The 17247-nt window shown below is 37.9% G+C and overlaps 1 protein-coding gene across 1 annotated transcript in view; it reads right to left on the bottom strand.

Annotated features, from left to right (window-relative positions):
* Positions 1–302: 302 nt before the first annotated feature.
* Positions 303–17247, bottom strand: part of cnr1 (cannabinoid receptor 1 (brain)) — a 48167-nt gene continuing 31222 nt past the window's right edge. The window contains exon 2 of the mRNA XM_002940912.5: positions 303–9560. Within this exon, the coding sequence (XP_002940958.1) occupies positions 8131–9489 (1359 nt within the window). The 5' untranslated portion in view covers positions 9490–9560 and the 3' untranslated portion in view covers positions 303–8130. The remainder of the gene's footprint in view (positions 9561–17247) is intronic.

The following is a 17247-nucleotide window of genomic DNA, read 5'->3' as shown; positions in this document are numbered from 1 at the left end:
TTTTTATGGCCCTTAAGTACCCAAGGAATTATTATTTCTGCCAGTCATGGCAATGGAATAGTATCACCCCTACTGGTGATTGCTATCACCACTACCCTGCCCAGGAATTGCTTACCTTCTCTCCCTCCCCCTGCACAAGTTGGGAATCTTAATGGAACTTTATTATATTTTTCATAGAGATGGACGATCACTCACTTCCTTTCAGGGACAGGTTTCTTCTGCACCATTTCTGTGTATCCCACTAACAGAAATTATTTGAAACCTCACTTACTCCTTTACATTTGAAAATAAGGCACCACATATTGCTGTCCGAATAAAGAACAATTTAATTACAGAGTATAAATAAAATATGGCATGTTGTTTTACATTGTAAATATTACAGAAATACACCTTCTTACAGAGAGTGAAAATACTTTAAAGAACATTTATACTAATACTTGTGTACATTCTTTGAAACAGGTTACTGAACAAAAGATATCGTCGCTGTTACACAGGATGTTACCAGTTCAACAAACATCAAATTACACAATAGTTTATTTATTTTTTTTTTCAAAGGAAGTGTAATGTGTGAGTCACAGACAATACCGATTAACTGCCACTATTTGCTAAGTGCCTTGCAGATATCACAGTCAATGCAGGCCTACTGTCAATTAAGTAAATAAAAGCATCCTGGCCACTGACTGTGATACAGTGCTTTGGTGCTTAGTAAACCTCACTCAGAAGATTAAAACTGCGAAACAATGAAAATAAAGTTTTGGCTATTTTGGTATTCTACGTCTACATCTTATATGAATGAAATTAGGGATTTTTTTAAGTGCGCTTAGCAGGCCTATAGAATACAACTGGTCAGAAGACAGACACTTTTTTTTAACCTATCCCATCCAAAAATCACAGGTGTATATATATATAACATGTTGAACTAAGCCTTTTTGTCTCAGACAAAATATGTTTCTTATATGTACATACATTCAGTCCTGTATGAGCAGGCAACCAGTCCATCTTAAACCATTTTAACAGTTTTATCAAAAGGCCAATGCAAGAAAACATTGAAAGCAATTGCAACAACAAGGAGAGTCTCTTTATGATACAAATATACATTTTTAGAATCTATATTTACACGAGATATGAATGATATGAACAGACAAGTAACAAATGAATATGCAAAATATAACTATTATACAGCAATTGACATTAAAATGAAAAGGGATGCAGTACACCTATTGTAGTATATATATGGGAAAGGTGCATTGCACTCCTGTTGATTTCTGTAAAAAACCTCTAACCTCTTAAAATAACATTTTTTTCCAACGAAACCATGTGCTTTGAACACTTTTTGTTGAAAATGTCCTAATTAAGGCACCTCACAGGACACCAGCAATAGTTACCCTCATGTCCACCACTAAGTCCTACATATGTGCTTCAAATAATCACTTCACCAGTCAGTGAAGCCAAGCAATAAGAGTAAGTTAAGTAGAGTAAACAAAATATATTATAAGCAAATACATGATTGTGAATGCATTAAATCTGATTATGTCAGAGATGGAGTAACCATTGGTGGAACAGGGACAGTCAAACTGGGGTCCCATAAAATTTAGGGAGGCATTAAATGCTTAGACTAAATATACTGAAGTTCTCATTAATTTCTAGGAAACATTGGAACCCAGTAACTTGTTGTACCTAAATCCATAGACAAATGTATACTATGAGAGAGCACCAAAGAATATCCCTGCATTCGGGCACTACATGATCTTGTTCTACTAATTGGTTATGTTATGAGCACTGTACGGATGTAAATATCATTAGCACATACCCTATGTCCTCAGTAAATTACTGATGAATTACAAGAAATGTTTCATCCACTCAGCCAGCCAATACCTTGAAGGCAAATTTAGTTAGTTATCACATGCTGACTATCTCCAGAATAGCCTTTCATGCTGCAGTCATTAAGAAATACAAAAGTCCCCAACTTGTCCATTGACAGTTAATTTAGGCTAATTTGATACAAAACCAAATTTTCCCTAGGTAACCAATGAGCAGTCAGTTTAACTGGTCTATTACTTTTAGAATAAGGCTGATATCTTTGAACAGCTGAGTTCCATTCTGGAGAGTGGAGTGGTAGCACTCAGAGCAGCTATTACCCAGCCAATCTGTTTCTCTAGGTCAGGGGTTCTCAGAATTTTTTTTTACCCGTGAGCCACATTTAAATGTAAAAAGAGTTGGGGAACAACACAAGCATAAAAAAGTTCCTAGGGACACCAAACAAAAGCTAGTATTGGCTGTTTGGCTATTTATGCAAACAAAACTTGCCTCCAAGCCAGGAATTTGGAATAAGCACCTGCTTTGTGGCCACTGGGTGCAACATACAAGGGGTTGTTGCTCACGAGAAACTGGTTCGGGATCCCTGCTCTGCATAATTTATCCTTACAGAAAAATAACCACTTGTGATGAGGGAAAACTGTCCCATTTCACTTTGCTGGAAAAATTTGCGAAATGGTGAAAGACCTACGAAATATGACAAATGATGCACGGAAAAAAAAATTGTTGCGTGCATCATAAAAATAACGCGTGGCACAAGTTTTTTTATGAGTGTTATTTTTTTGACACGCGCAACATAAAAAAGTTGCCGCAAATCCATGCCTGTCAAAAAATTTTGTTCATCACTAATAACCAGTATTCTGTAATGGCTAAGTATAATGGGACATTTATGTTTTTGGAGATTAAAGTGAATTATTTATTGTCTCTTACTTTGCTTTTTTTTAAACTAATTTACTACATACTGACTTGCCTCTTTCCTGTAAGTGAAGTTTGTTCTGTGTTTGTTCTGTGCTTTTAATCTGAAGAATTGTTGACTGTTTTTATACAGATTAAGAGTTTGCATATTTGGTGTGCTGGCACTACAGGGATACTACTGGCACAAATGGCCAAGCAGCAGGTTTGTAGTTTGCAGCAAAAAGAGGAGTACTGTAATGGGATTGTGTATTCTCATAACCAATTAAGCAAGGAGCATATTATGGTTTAAATAACCCCTACCCCGCAGGATATGCTGAAAGCAATGTTTCCCAGATGCTGCAACTTCCTAATCTGCTATTTTATTTTCAAATGCCCTTACCCTATGCAAACCGTTTGCAAAACATTCTATGCCTGCCTAAACTGCAAGCTGTACTGCCAGTGATCTGTTTATATGCTGAATGTCTGTCTGTGCATGTCTTGATGGCTTCATTTTAGGACAATAGTGCTCATTTACATTTGATAACTGTGGTGCTAGGTGCTAAAATGAGTGCAGAATTGCTTTCAGTAATATAACATACACAGTGTACTTATGCACTTGTCGACACTAATGCCATGTATGAAACGCAAGGTGCTTTGATGCAAGAGATACATGTATAGGTGTGGGATCCCTTATCCGGAAACCTGTTATCCAGAAAGTTCCGAATTACGGAAAGGCCATCTCCCATAGACTCCATTATAAGCAATTAATTCTTATTTTAAAAATGATTTCCTTTTTTTTCCAAATAATAAAACAGTACCTTGTACTTGATCCCAAGAAAGATATAATTCATCCTTATTGGAGGCAAAACAAGTCAATTGGGTTTATTTACTATTTAAATGAATTTTAGCAGACTTGGAGATCCAAAATACAAAAAGATCCCTTATCCGGAGAACCCCAGGTTCTGGATAACAGGTCCTGTACCTGTACTTAACTCTTGCCCAGAGCAGATGGTGAATTCAGGAATTTGCACCGCTAAAATAATATGCAATTAAAGTGCATGTAAGTGTGCATGTATACTGCCCCTTCCCTTGCAGGCAAAAGTTGCAATTGTTTGTATGCAATATACCAGCCTGGTTCAAATCTTTCTGCAGGAAAATTTTGCACCTGATTAGCACGTTGCATTTCTTTACTAAATGTGCTCTGTTATATTTGTGCTCTGTTATATTTTACAATTTACACTTATAATAGCAATGTCAGTTTCAACATGTCTACAGTCAGTCAACAGATTAATACTAGCAATAAATAGAATTAATACTGACATTAAAGTTTAATGAAAGGTTATTGCGGATGGGAAGGTATCTGCAACTTAGTAGCAATAAACTGTCCATGTGCCATAAACCTACCAAGTAAGTAATATTTGGTGGTGGCTGGTGCTTTGAATGTAACAATTTACACAAACTCAGAGGCAAGTTGTTTCCTTGACATAAAACCTCAGTCTATCAGAACCTTGACGTCAACGTTACAAACAAAAAGAAAGTGACATGAAATGCTATATCAATGGATAATGCAGTGATAACAATATATATATTTTTAACAACATTAGTTGTCACATAAATTAGCACTAATGTTAGTGCCAGACAGCCCCATTGTCCCTTGATTTTCTTAAATACAGTTTAAATCATTATTGTATAAAACAGCCTGCAAAAGTGTTGTTGCATGTACAAGAAGACAGTTTCCAAAAATGGCTTTTGGTTGCTTTGTCCATTTTATTTCATGGACTCTAAAAATATTATAAAGTACTTTAATTAATATCAGATTTTGGAAAGCCTACATTAGCATTTCAAACATTCTTAGATGGGCACACTTATTTAGAGACTTTTATATCGGTTATGTTCAAACATGAATGCCCAGCTATTGTGAAGGATTCTGGGAGCTGCACTCACAACAACTAGAAGGCCACAGCTTTTTTATCCCTTGATCTCATGTACTATTTAATTCAAGTGTACAAGTGGAGCAACCCATAGCAATAATTCGCAAATTAGCTTAGGGTACTGGCAAAAAGTGTTGATGAGCCACACAAGCCTGAAAAAAGTTTTTTGGGGATGCCAAATAAGGGCTGTGATTGGCTATTTGGTAGCCCCATGTTGACTGCTAGCCTACAGGAGCCTCTGCTGGGAGTAAAACTGTGTCTCTGTGGTTCTTAAACTTGCCTCAAAGCCAGAGATTTAGAAATGGGCACCTACTTTGAGGCCACTGGGAGAAACATCAAAGGGGTTGGTAAGCAACATGTTTCTCATGAACCACTGGTTGGGAATCACTGTCCCATACCATCCAGATTGTGGCAAGGTTCTGTACTCCATGTCATGGAGCAAGTGCTTGTTATGGCTTACCCTAAGGCCAATAACTAAGAGAAGGTTATGTTCTCCAACTAGATCACTTTGCACACTACCATAAGAAGTTTGTTTAATTCCAACTTAACTACAAACAAAATGATATCAAGGAGAAGGAACAGTGGGGGGATTCTTTTACATCACTTATCAGATACAGTAAAGGAATCTATGGCTTCTTAGCAAATATTGATCTACAACTTTAGACCAAAGGCAGCTCTGTGAGATATTGGTGAAGGCTGAGATTCATGGGAAAGGAGACAGGAGGGCATCACAAGCCTCTTTGTTGGCAGTGGGGTGGTGCAGACGTTCTTTAGGATTTTGTTTTCTTTTAAGAATCAGATGTACAGGAGATAATAGCTGAAACTAAGCTGCAATTAATCAATAAGAGGTTGTCCATAAGAATAGTATGCACAATGTGGCTTACCACAGTGTGTTGGTCTCTTGGGGTTATGTGGACATCATCTCCTACATCTAGTACTGCAGGGAACATATGGTATAGAATTTAGGCTGCATATTACCAACATCATCAGTCCCAGCTAATTTGCCCTACAGAATGTTTTTTTGGGACCTAGTAACTTAAAGGGGTGGTCTACCTTCACATAAATTAAGCTATTTTAGCAGATTAGGTCATTCTAATAAAATATGTAATATATCTCTTCGGGAAAATGTCTACTGATTCATAGAAAATTACCTCTGAAGATAGTGGGTTTTTTTATATGGCAGGAGTTAGTGGAGGCACCAGGGGAGTGAGTCACAAACCCCTTTTGGCACAAGCCTGTGTCAGCATGTTAAAGCTCTGTGTAACGCTAAGTACTGGCAGTAGGAGCTTCTAAAGCTACTGCACATGTCTGCTGCCTTTCTTCATCTTTCCCATGTGACTCTGCAGCTATTACAGTAAGTTTTTAACAGCCTACATAGATACACAGTCTTTGCTTGACACATATTATCATACTCAGGGGAAGTTTTTTCATTTTAATTTCATGTTTGAGTATGATTTATTGCAAAATATTGCTGTTTTTAGTAATAAAGGTATCAGTAGTACAACTGGCTTAATAAACATGAAAGCTATTTTTTATAGTTAATATTTTATTTTATGTGCTATGTACTGTATTTAACCTTTTCATCATATTAATGGATATTATCTTGCTATTTCTGCAGAATAAAATCACTGAAAATACTCAAAAGTAATGTGACATGGGGCTTATTCACAGCCTATGGATAAGCACAGACTGGGAATCAGCCCCTCTGTTGGCATTAGCCTTCTCCTGTGACTGCACCCAGAGCCACTTTGTTGGCCAGGCTTACAGAGCGGATATCACAGAGCAGCATCTCTCCAAATGTGATTCAGCCAAATTCGCAAATGGCAAACACTGTAAATAGTGAAGCGACAAATTACCTGACTTAGCATGAACAGTTCCGATGCTGTTTAATATTACTGACTGCCACCAACCTCTGCTATTGATCAGAAAAAAATTAGCTGGAAGATGATATTGGAAGGGTCTTTTGGTTCAAGTGACACATTTAAGACTGTGGTTCTCCTTATGTGGCTGAGTAGCAGCTCCCTGCACTTAATGACTGTCAACTGAACCAGATTTACTATAGTGCTGTGCTCTATAAATTACTGTTTTGGAATCTTTAACTTTAATCAGACCTAAATTTTGTCTTTGTTCTCAACGAATAGTCAGTAGAAATTCTAAAAATGTAATGTTTTAACCCCAAGTGAACTCAATTTTAGAAACTGATTTCATGTGCAAATAGAGCAACAAGAGCTAAAAAAAAGTCTAATCAGTGTTTTTTGTTGTTTTTTAACACTAAGACCTATTTATTTACAGAGTCATTACTACTAACATATACACATGCACATTACATTGACTGACAAACAAATCACATATTAAACCTCATTAAAAGACGTCTTTTGTTGATTATATGTGATACTCTGTGCATCGAGCACATACAGTTACCATTGTAGTATTGACGTCAAACCTACCTACCTATAGTAAAATACATAACAATGGCTACCTTGCTGTTACTAAGTAGCTTTGCAAACAGAGTTTATGTGCCAGCAATGTCCATTTTGCAGAAGTCAATGAGTTTGTCTCAACCCATATGTGGCATATATTTGCTCCTTTATCTATCATGTGTTGGGTAAGATATTTTCATTGATATGACCTTGTACAATTAAATAAGTTACCATGCCGGCTGGCTGGGATATTGTTTGCTGAAATCGTCCATTTTGAAACTGATTTTATATTCTTATGACAAAGTCAATATCCTGTCAAGGTTTTTTTCCCCTCCATTGTATGAATATAGCAAACTCACCCCTAACTTTACAGATGATGAAATCCCTCTGCTTAGCAGTAAAGAAGCATTGCTTTAATTTTTACAGTTTTGAAATGAGTAGGTATCATTTTAGACATGTGAGGTATTGCAATTGCTTCTAGTGAAACCTTAACATTTCTTCTTTTTTTTTTAATAATTTAACAAAAACAATACATACGTAACCAGGCAGAAGAAGTCTATAAAGATCACACATAAGATTCCAAAGACTATGAACAATCCTTAAAAAATGTAAATCTGTATATTAATTGTTAAATACATCTCTCAAAATAAAGGAAACTATATATATAATCAAAAATATTTTATTTAAGAAAATGAGTGTTCTTTAAGCCTGGGGGTTACCACTGAGCAGGGTTTCTCAATTCTAGTTCTCCTGCCAAGTAGTGCAGTGTAGGTTCTCAGAGTATCCTTATATAAAAACAAGGAAATGTCTTTAACGTTGGCGCGTGAGTCTTTCTGACACTGATCTGTGCCATCAGGTAGGCATGTGCTGAAAAATCTGTTTTATTAAATCAGTTTTATTTGAGGCCCACTGAGCACTGGAGTTGGGAAACCCTTTAATAAAGTAATATTTTGACATACATACTTAATTTTGTAATCCAAGTGGTTTCATTTAATCTATTAAATGGCGAAATTCCTAATTTCATTGGGAAATCAACTTGTTCATGTGGTTCTTTTACCATTAGTATAGACTTACACTGCTTCTGCAGAGGTGTCTGTTGATACAGACATAGTAACTTTGGCAATCTTAACGGTGCTTTTAATGCAGCTCTCAGCTGCTCTGTGAACATTACTATTGTTTACATGTCTGTTCTGACAGTCAGACTCCATGCTATTGTCAAGAGGTTGCGCAGTCCCCTCGCATGATGGGAACATGCTGCAGAAAGCACTTCTCAAGTCTTTACTTCGAAGGGCATAGATGATAGGATTCACAGTTGAATTAAGTAAGCAAAGGACACTGCAGAACGCAAACACTGTCTTGATAGTTTTGTTAATCTTCCCAAATACGTCATATACCATGATTGCCATAAGGGGGCCCCAACAAATGATTAATACTACTAAAATTAGGACCAAGGTCTTGGCTAACCTAATATCCATCCGAGTCTGATCCGGTCTTGTAATATGCACTTTTCCATCTTCTGAGGTGTGGACTATAATGCTCTTTTGTGTGCCACGTTGAAGCATCCGCACAGCATGGGTGTGAGCTTTCCACAATATATACATATATGCATACACAATAAATAACAGTAGAACACTTGTGACTCCGATCCAAAACATTAGATATGTTTCATCGATTAGAGGAAAAATATCAGAGCAAACAGATCTCAATTTCTTGCAGTTCCACCCAAACAGGGGAAGAACTGCTATTACAATAGCTATTGTCCACATCATGCAAAAAGCAATGACAGCCTTTGTCCTTGTGACTATCCTTTTGTAAGACAATGGCCTATGTATGGATATGTACCTGTCTATTGCAGTTAGGAAAAGACTGCCAACAGAGGCTGTAAAAGAGGCCGTGACACCTCCAAGTTTGAATAGAAAAACATTAGGGCTGTCTTTTCGATGAAAAACATGAAAGTCAACAAAGCTGTAGACAAAAATTACACTGCCAAGCAGATCAGCTACTGCCAAGCTGCCAATGAAATGGTAGGAGGGCCTACATCTTAGACTACGAGACTGCAAGATGACAACCAGAACTAGCATGTTCTCCAAGACTGTGAATGTGCCCAGGATTATTGAAAGAGCTGCTATCACCAGTTGTTGACTTGGGGTAAGAATCATGAAGCACTCCATGTCCATAAAGTTTTTCCCACATTCTTCATTGTCTTTGAAAATTGATTTGTTATAAAAATCAGTTGCATTTATTTGATCCAAAGTATCCAAAGGAATTTTGCGTAAGGGATCACCTCTCAGAGAGGACAGTTTTGGAGGAAAATAGTCCGATTTGGAGGATATACCTCTTTTTGAGTCATCATATTGAACGTCATTTGGACCCATGTTCAGAAAGTCAGTTGTAATTGTCCGGAATGTGGTGTCTGCAAAGCCACCCATAATTGACTTGATTACCCCAGGTTTAAATTCAAAATACTTCTGATGAAATCAAATTCTGTTTGGAGACAAGCCTGCAGGTAAGAACAAGGAGACAATGGTCAACAAATACAAATATTCACAATTGCATAAATGATTTCATAACATGGAACATAGCTAAGTTATCTATGATACATTTTAGTATTGAAAAAAAAAACTAAAATGGTAAGTGTACAGTCCAGTATTGGCTTCACTTATTTTTCAACCACTTGTTGAAAATATATGTCTTTGAATTAAGCTTTGACCTTACCTTGTCACAGAGATAAGTGCCAATATATACAGTGGAGGAAATAATTATTTGACCCCTCACTGATTTTGTAAGTTTGTCCAATGACAAAGAAATGAAAAGTCTCAGAACAGTATCATTTCAATGGTAGGTTTATTTTAACAGTGGCAGATAGCACATCAAAAGGAAAATCGAAAAAATAACTTTAAATAAAAGATAGCAACTGATTTGCATTTCATTGAGTGAAATAAGTTTTTGAACCCCTACCAACCATTAAGAGTTCTGGCTCCCACAGAGTGGTTAGACACTTCTACTCAATTAGTCAACCTCATTAAGGACACCTGTCTTAACTAGTCACCTGTATAAAAGACACCTGTCCACAGAATCAATCAATCAAGCAGACTCCAAACTCTCCAACATGGGAAAGACCAAAGAGCTGTCCAAGGATGTCAGAGACAAAATTGTAGACCTGCACAAGGCTGGAATGGGCTACAAAACCATTAGCAAGAAGCTGGGAGAGAAGGTGACAACTGTTGGTGCGATTGTTCGAAAATGGAAGGAGCACAAAATGACCATCAATCGACCTCGCTCTGGGGCTCCACGCAAGATCTCACCTCGTGGGGTGTCAATGATTATGAGAAAGGTGAAAAAGCATCCTAGAACTACACAGGAGGAGTTAGTTAATGACCTCAAATTAGCAGGGACCACAGTCACCAAGAAAACCATTGGAAACACATTACACCGCAATGGATTAAAATCCTGCAGGGCTCGCAAGGTCCCCCTGCTCAAGAAGGCACATGTGCAGGCCCGTCTGAAGTTTGCCAATGAACACCTGAATGATTCTGTGAGTGACTGGGAGAAGGTGCTGTGGTCTGATGAGACCAAAATAGAGCTCTTTGGCATTAACTCAACTCGCTGTGTTTGGAGGAAGAAAAATGTTGCCTATGACCCCCAAAACACCGTCCCCACCGTCAAGCATGGGGGTGGAAACATTTTGCTTTGGGGGTGTTTTTCTGCTAAGGGCACAGGACAACTTATTCGCATTAACGGGAAAATGGACGGAGCCATGTAACGTGAAATCCTGAACGACAACCTCCTTCCCTCTGCCAGGAAACTGAAAATGGGTCGTGGATGGGTGTTCTAGCACGACAATGACCCAAAACATACAGCAAAGGCAACAAAGGAGTGGCTCAAGAAGAAGCACATTAAGGTCATGGAGTGGCCTAGTCAGTCTCCGGACCTTAATCCAATAGAAAACCTATGGAGGGAGCTCAAGCTCAGAGTTGCACAGAGACAGCCTCGAAACCTTAGGGATTTAGAGATGATCTGCAAAGAGGAGTGGACCAACATTCCTCCTAAAATGTGCGCAAACTTGCTCATCAATTACAAGAAACGTTTGACCTCTGTGCTTGCAAACAAGGGTTTTTCCACTAAGTATTAAGTCTTTTTTTGTTAGAGGGTTCAAAAACTTATTTCACTCAATGAAATGCAAATCAGTTGCTATCTTTTATTTAAAGTTATTTTTTCAATTTTCCTTTTGATGTGCTATCTGCCACTGTTAAAATAAACCTACCATTGAAATGATACTGTTCTGAGACTTTTCATTTCTTTGTCATTGGACAAACTTACAAAATCAGTGAGGGGTCAAATAATTATTTCCTCCACTGTATATGAAAATTGCCTTTCTTGTCTATGGATCAATATATTTATGAGCTACATTACTATTCAGCATAAAACTAAAAGGGTAATCTAATGAGAGAAAGTTTGCTAAAATTTAGCAACTGATAACTTTCAAACAGCTCAATAGTAAATACTACCTGGCGATTCATTTCTATGGGGCACATTTACTAAGACACGAATCTGAACCGAATTGGAAAAATTCCGATTTGAAAATGAACATTTTGTGACTTTTTCACGATTTTTTTCGGCGTCTTTACGACTTTTTCGTTACCAATACGATTTGCGCGAAAAAACTTGAGTTTTTCGTAGCCATTCCGAAAGTTGCGCAAAATCTGCCGATTTTTTCGTAGCGTTAAAACTTGCGCGAAAATTTGCGCCTTTTTCGTAGCGTTAAAACTTAAAAGGTGCAACGTTTCATGCAAGTTTTAACGCTACGAAACAAGCGCAACTTTTTGCGCAAGTTTTAACGCTACGAAAAATCGCCAGATTTTGCGCAACTTTCGGAATGGCTACGAAAAACTTGCGGTTTTTCGCACAAATCGTATTAGTAACGAAAAAGTCGCGACATTTTTCCGAAAAAATCGCAAAATACCGATCATTACAAAAAAAAACGCAATCGGACGCATTCGGCCCGTTCGTGGGTTAGTAAATGTGCCCCTAAGTGTTGCTAGAACACTGTCACAAATTAAAGAACTATGTATATTCCCTTAGAATTCAATTTCTTACCTACCCTGCACAAACCCACACCTTGTAAGGTATAGTGGTTTTAAATTATGGAAAGATCCCTTATCTGGAAAACCCCAGGTCCCAAACATTCTGGATAACAGATCCTATACGTATATAGCATTTTAAAATCGTTTGACAAATGTAAAGATAACTGAATGTCACTGAAATACAAAGTGGCAAGACAAAAACTAGAAAGCAAAGTTTGAGAACAAACTTCATGTTGGTTTGAAATCTGATCTTTTGTTCACTCCACCCACTTTTCCTAACCTTGGATCACAGTTATATAGTAAAAACCACTGTGCAAAGTTTGGGGAACCTGGTTTTAATAGTGTCTGAAAGGCAGCAATTTAAATTTCCCCACTGAAAGTCAACAAGTGACATCTGATTGGCGGTTGGTGGCTGCAAAGTTTAAGGACCCTAGGATTAATCGTTAAAGAAGACGTTTAAATTTAAACCAATAAAAGTCAATAAGTAAATTGTGATTGGTGGTTGGTGGCTCCATCCACTTTTTCTCAAAGTCACCCAGTGACAAACAGTGGACAACCTGGCATAAATAGTGTGAGAATGACAGCATTTTAAGTTTAAACCAATAAAATTCAAAGGATAAAATCTGATTGGCTGTTAGTGGTCCAACCCACTTTTCCTATTTTTGAAGTGCAGTCCCCCAGTGACCAGCTTTGCAAAAAACACTTTGCATAAACATTGTGGGACTGACAGCATTTTACACTTCACCATTGAAAGTAAATAGGTGAAATGTGATTGGCTGTTGGTGGCTCCACCCACTTTTTTTCTAACTTTGAATGGCTAATACCCAGTGACTAATTTTGGAAAGTTTAACAACCCTGGACTTAATACTTAAATAATGGCATCAGTTTAAATATGAACCAATGAAATTTAATGGGTGAAAAATGGATTGGCTCCGCCCAGTTGTTCTAACCCTGAATATGTAGTCAGCCAGTGACTTATTGTGTAACGTTTGGGAACCCTGACATAAATAGTGTGAGAAAGGCAGAATTTTAAATTTAAACCAAAAAAAAAATCAATAAGTCAAGTCTGATTGGCTGTTGGTGGCTCCACCCACTTTTTGAAACCTAAAAATGCAGTACCCTAGGACCCTGGTGCTAATACTGTAAGAATGGCAGAAGGTTGAATTTCCCCATTGAAAATCAATTGTTGGTGGCTCCACCCACTTTTTCTAACTCTGAAACGCAGTTACCTGGTGACTAGCTCTGCAAAGTTTGGGGACCTTAGTATTAATATTTAATGAATGGCAGCAGTTTATATTTAAACATATGAAGTCTATAGGTGACATCTGATTGGCTGTTGTTGGCCCCACCCACTTTTCTAAACTTGTAACATAGTCACCCAGTGACTGATTGTGCAAAGTTTGGGAACCCTGGCATCAAACCAATAAAATTCAATAGGTGAAATCTGATTGGCTGTTGGTGGCTCTGCCCACTTTTTTAAAACTAAAACTGCAGTCCCCCTAGTGACCAACTGTGAAAAGTTTGGGGACCCTGGGGTTAATACTGTGAGACTGGCAGCAGGTTGGATTTCCCCCAAGTCAATAGGTAAAATCTGATTGGCTGCTCATAGCTCCGCCCACTTTTGGGCATCCAACAATCATCATATTGTCATTCATGCTGACCCCATGACTATGTGATTCAAGTTTGGGGGGTGCAGCCTCAAAGCTGTAAGATTGGCAGCAGTTTTAATTTCCCCACTGAAGTCAATGGGTGAAATTTGATTGGCTGTTGTTGGCTCTTCCCACTTTGGGGTCATCCAACAAAGTCACTGCTTCATTCGGGGTGACCCCATGATTATGTTATTCAAGTTTGGGGGGTGTAGCTTCAAACCTGTAAGTGTGGCAGCAGTTTGAAAATCTTCCCTGGCAAAGTCAATGGGAAAATTGGGAGGTTCGCCACAAAACAACGGGGGGCGCAATCGCTAAGAAAAGCACAAGCAACCTACTCCGCTATAGGGCAAAGAAGTGTGGAGAGTTTGGGTGTTGTACCCCTAAAACTGTAGGATGAGTAGCATTTAGAAAATGGGGGGCGCTAAGAATAAGAAGAATAAGCGGAAGAATAAGCCAAAGTCGAAGAACAGTATGTTGGGGTTTTCAACTCAACACAATAACAAAATCACAGAACAAGCTAAATCGGAAGTCTGATTGGCATCCTGTTTAGCAAATTTAATTCCAATATTTAGTATTCTAATTAATATTAGCCATCAAAAATAAAACTATTTGCCCTAGGGTAGATTATAATGCCATGTTACACCTGCTACAAGAGAAAGAAAGGTTGAACATAAAGGGTGAGTGTATCCTTAGAAATGCTTAGTCAACATTACAATCCAGCCCTACTACAGGAGTGTGTGTCTGTACATCACAGTTTGCAGTGCCCTTCATCCTACCATGGTAGATAATTGTCTGGAATACCTGTAATGCTGCCAGTACCATGGTAGATAATTGTCTGGAATACCTGTAATGCTGCCACTACCATAGTAGATAATTGTCTGGAATACCTGTAATGCTGCCACTACCATGGCAGATAATTGTCTGGAATACCTGTAATGCTGCCACTACCATAGTAGATAATTGTCTGGAATACCTGTAATGCTGCCACTACCATAGTAGATAATTGTCTGGAATACCTGTAATGCTGCCACTACTATGGTAGATAATTGTCTGGAATAATTCTGCCACTACCATAGTAGATAATAAATAATAGCCTCCAGAATTACTTACCTTTGTCCCAGCATTCTCTCTGACCTGTTTCCTCGGTCAGAAGGTATTCTTTTTGGTTGCTTCCTAGTGCAGAGTGAAGCCCCGCCCCCACTTCTTGTTCAGTTCTCTCTTCAATTTGACAAGGTTGTTGGAGTGGAGAGCCTTCTGTGCATGCCTGGAGGCAGCAGGAGCCAGTCTGTGCATTAGCTGTTTATTGTTTTGAGAGACCTGAACAGGAAGTGGGGGCGGGGCTTCACTCTGCACAAGGAAGCAACCATAAAGAATACCTTCTGACTGAGGAAACAGGTCGGAGAGAATGCTGGGACAAAGGTAAGTAATTCTGAGGGCTGTTTAGAGTAATTTTACTCATAGAAAAAAAAGGTTTACTTAACTTTACTTACTTTAACGCACAATTGACAACTACACATTGCACAGGGTCCTTTTGCCAGTGTTCTATGCAGGTACAAATAACGTTACCAAGACCAATAGACCTTAGTTTAGAAAGTAATTGTATATGTGGCAATGTGCCAAACGCTTTGGTGAAATCCAGGTTGTCGAAATTGCTACTAATATCATCATAAAAGGCAATCTGTCCATCATGAAGCCACACAGATTACTACTTATAATGGCATTCTCCAGAACATAATCCTGAAAGTGATCACTTAAACTTTCAATTAACTTACCTACCACAGATGTCAGACTTACAGCCCTATAATTGCTGATTGTAATTTTGTAATGTGAGATTGTAAGATTGTAATTTATTTTTACATAGGTGACATATTAGAAAAAAGCAAGTCTAAGAAAATAAGATTTAGTGGCCTGGCTGAAACTGAACTAAGTCAATGGGAGTTGTCCTAGGCAGAGTGAGTTTGTAGACTCATTAAAAATGATGAGATGAAAAGAACACAAATTCAATGAATTCAAGTTTTTTTCCCTGTCTACTTTTTATATTCAAATTTTTCCATAAATAAGCAAACCAAATTCGAGTTAGGTAAAATTTTAAGTTTATACGAAAAAACTCTAAAATTCAAAGATTAAAAGGTTAAAAGATTTTAGGATTAATTGCTGCCTGTAGAGCAATCAGTTTCTAATATCTTCCTTATTTGTGAGTTAAGCCACATAAGGCGGTGCTTTCATTTCCCTCTAATATCCCAATTTATACACTGAAGTACTGACCTTATGGTGCTTTAATTTGTTTCCCTAAAATTTAGAACTTTTATTGACCATGTGTATGCTTTTAGCAAGAAACATTAGATGAGATAACATGATGTTATCCTGATGTTACGCTGTTATTTTTTACGTAAGTTCTGCTGGAAGAAAAACGCGTAAAAAATAGCGCCGATTTTACGCCATTTTACACGGCGAAGCCTCTCGATGTGTGGCATATTTTATCGCCATTTTTTACACAGCATAATAAATATGCCCCTTATTCTGCCGGAGCTATGGCCAAACTTTCATGTTGTTGCAGAACCCCATATCATTCCTTGTAATGGTGGTCTTACACCCTTAAAGATCAATCCCCTACAGTGGGGTTCAGTCAATGCTCCAGTCAGGAAACTGTTTTCTCAATGCAACCATTCAGGGAGGTGCCAGACTATAAAAACAATTTTGTAGGTAAGTTGTTAGGATCACTATAGGGTTTACCTTCATGTAATATGATAGCTTATACATTTTAGGTTATAATTAGTGATGAGTGAATCTGTCCCGTTTGGCTTCGCCAATAAATTTGCAAATCTTTCAAAAGATTCGCGAAATGGCGGAAAATTATGCACCGAAAAAAAAATTGTCACCCGTGACTATTTTTTTGACGTGCGACTATTCTTTTGACACCCGTGAATATTCTTGCGACAATTTTTGGACATGCGACTATTCTTGCAACAATTTCGGACGTGCGACTATTCTTTTAACGCCCGCGACTATTCTTGCGACAATTTTTGGACGCGTGACTATTCTTGCGACAATTTTGCCCGCGTGACTATTCTTTTGATGCCTGCGTCTATTCTTGCGACAATTTTTGGATGTGCGACTATTGTTGTGACAATTTTGGGCGCTCGACTATTCTTTTGACGCCCGCGACTATTCCGGCGACAATTTTTGGACGCGCGACTATTCTTGCGACAATTTTTGGAGGCGCAGCAAAATTTTCCGAGGCAAATTTTTTCAGCCATTTTGCGAAACAATCCGCCAATGGCGAAACGCGGAAATTAGCTGCAAATCCATGCCTGCTGAAACATTTCACCCATAACTAGTTATAATGTTGTAACTAAAAACTTTTGTTTTGAAAAATGTATTAACTGTATGTATTAGCTTAACGGATTAATTTAATATTATCTGTTATTGATATAGAGCAAATGCATTCATGCAA

This window comes from Xenopus tropicalis, chromosome 5 (assembly GCF_000004195.4).
Source record: "Xenopus tropicalis strain Nigerian chromosome 5, UCB_Xtro_10.0, whole genome shotgun sequence".
Taxonomy (NCBI): Eukaryota; Metazoa; Chordata; class Amphibia; order Anura; family Pipidae; genus Xenopus; species Xenopus tropicalis.
This window is presented reverse-complemented; position numbering and strand designations above follow the sequence as displayed.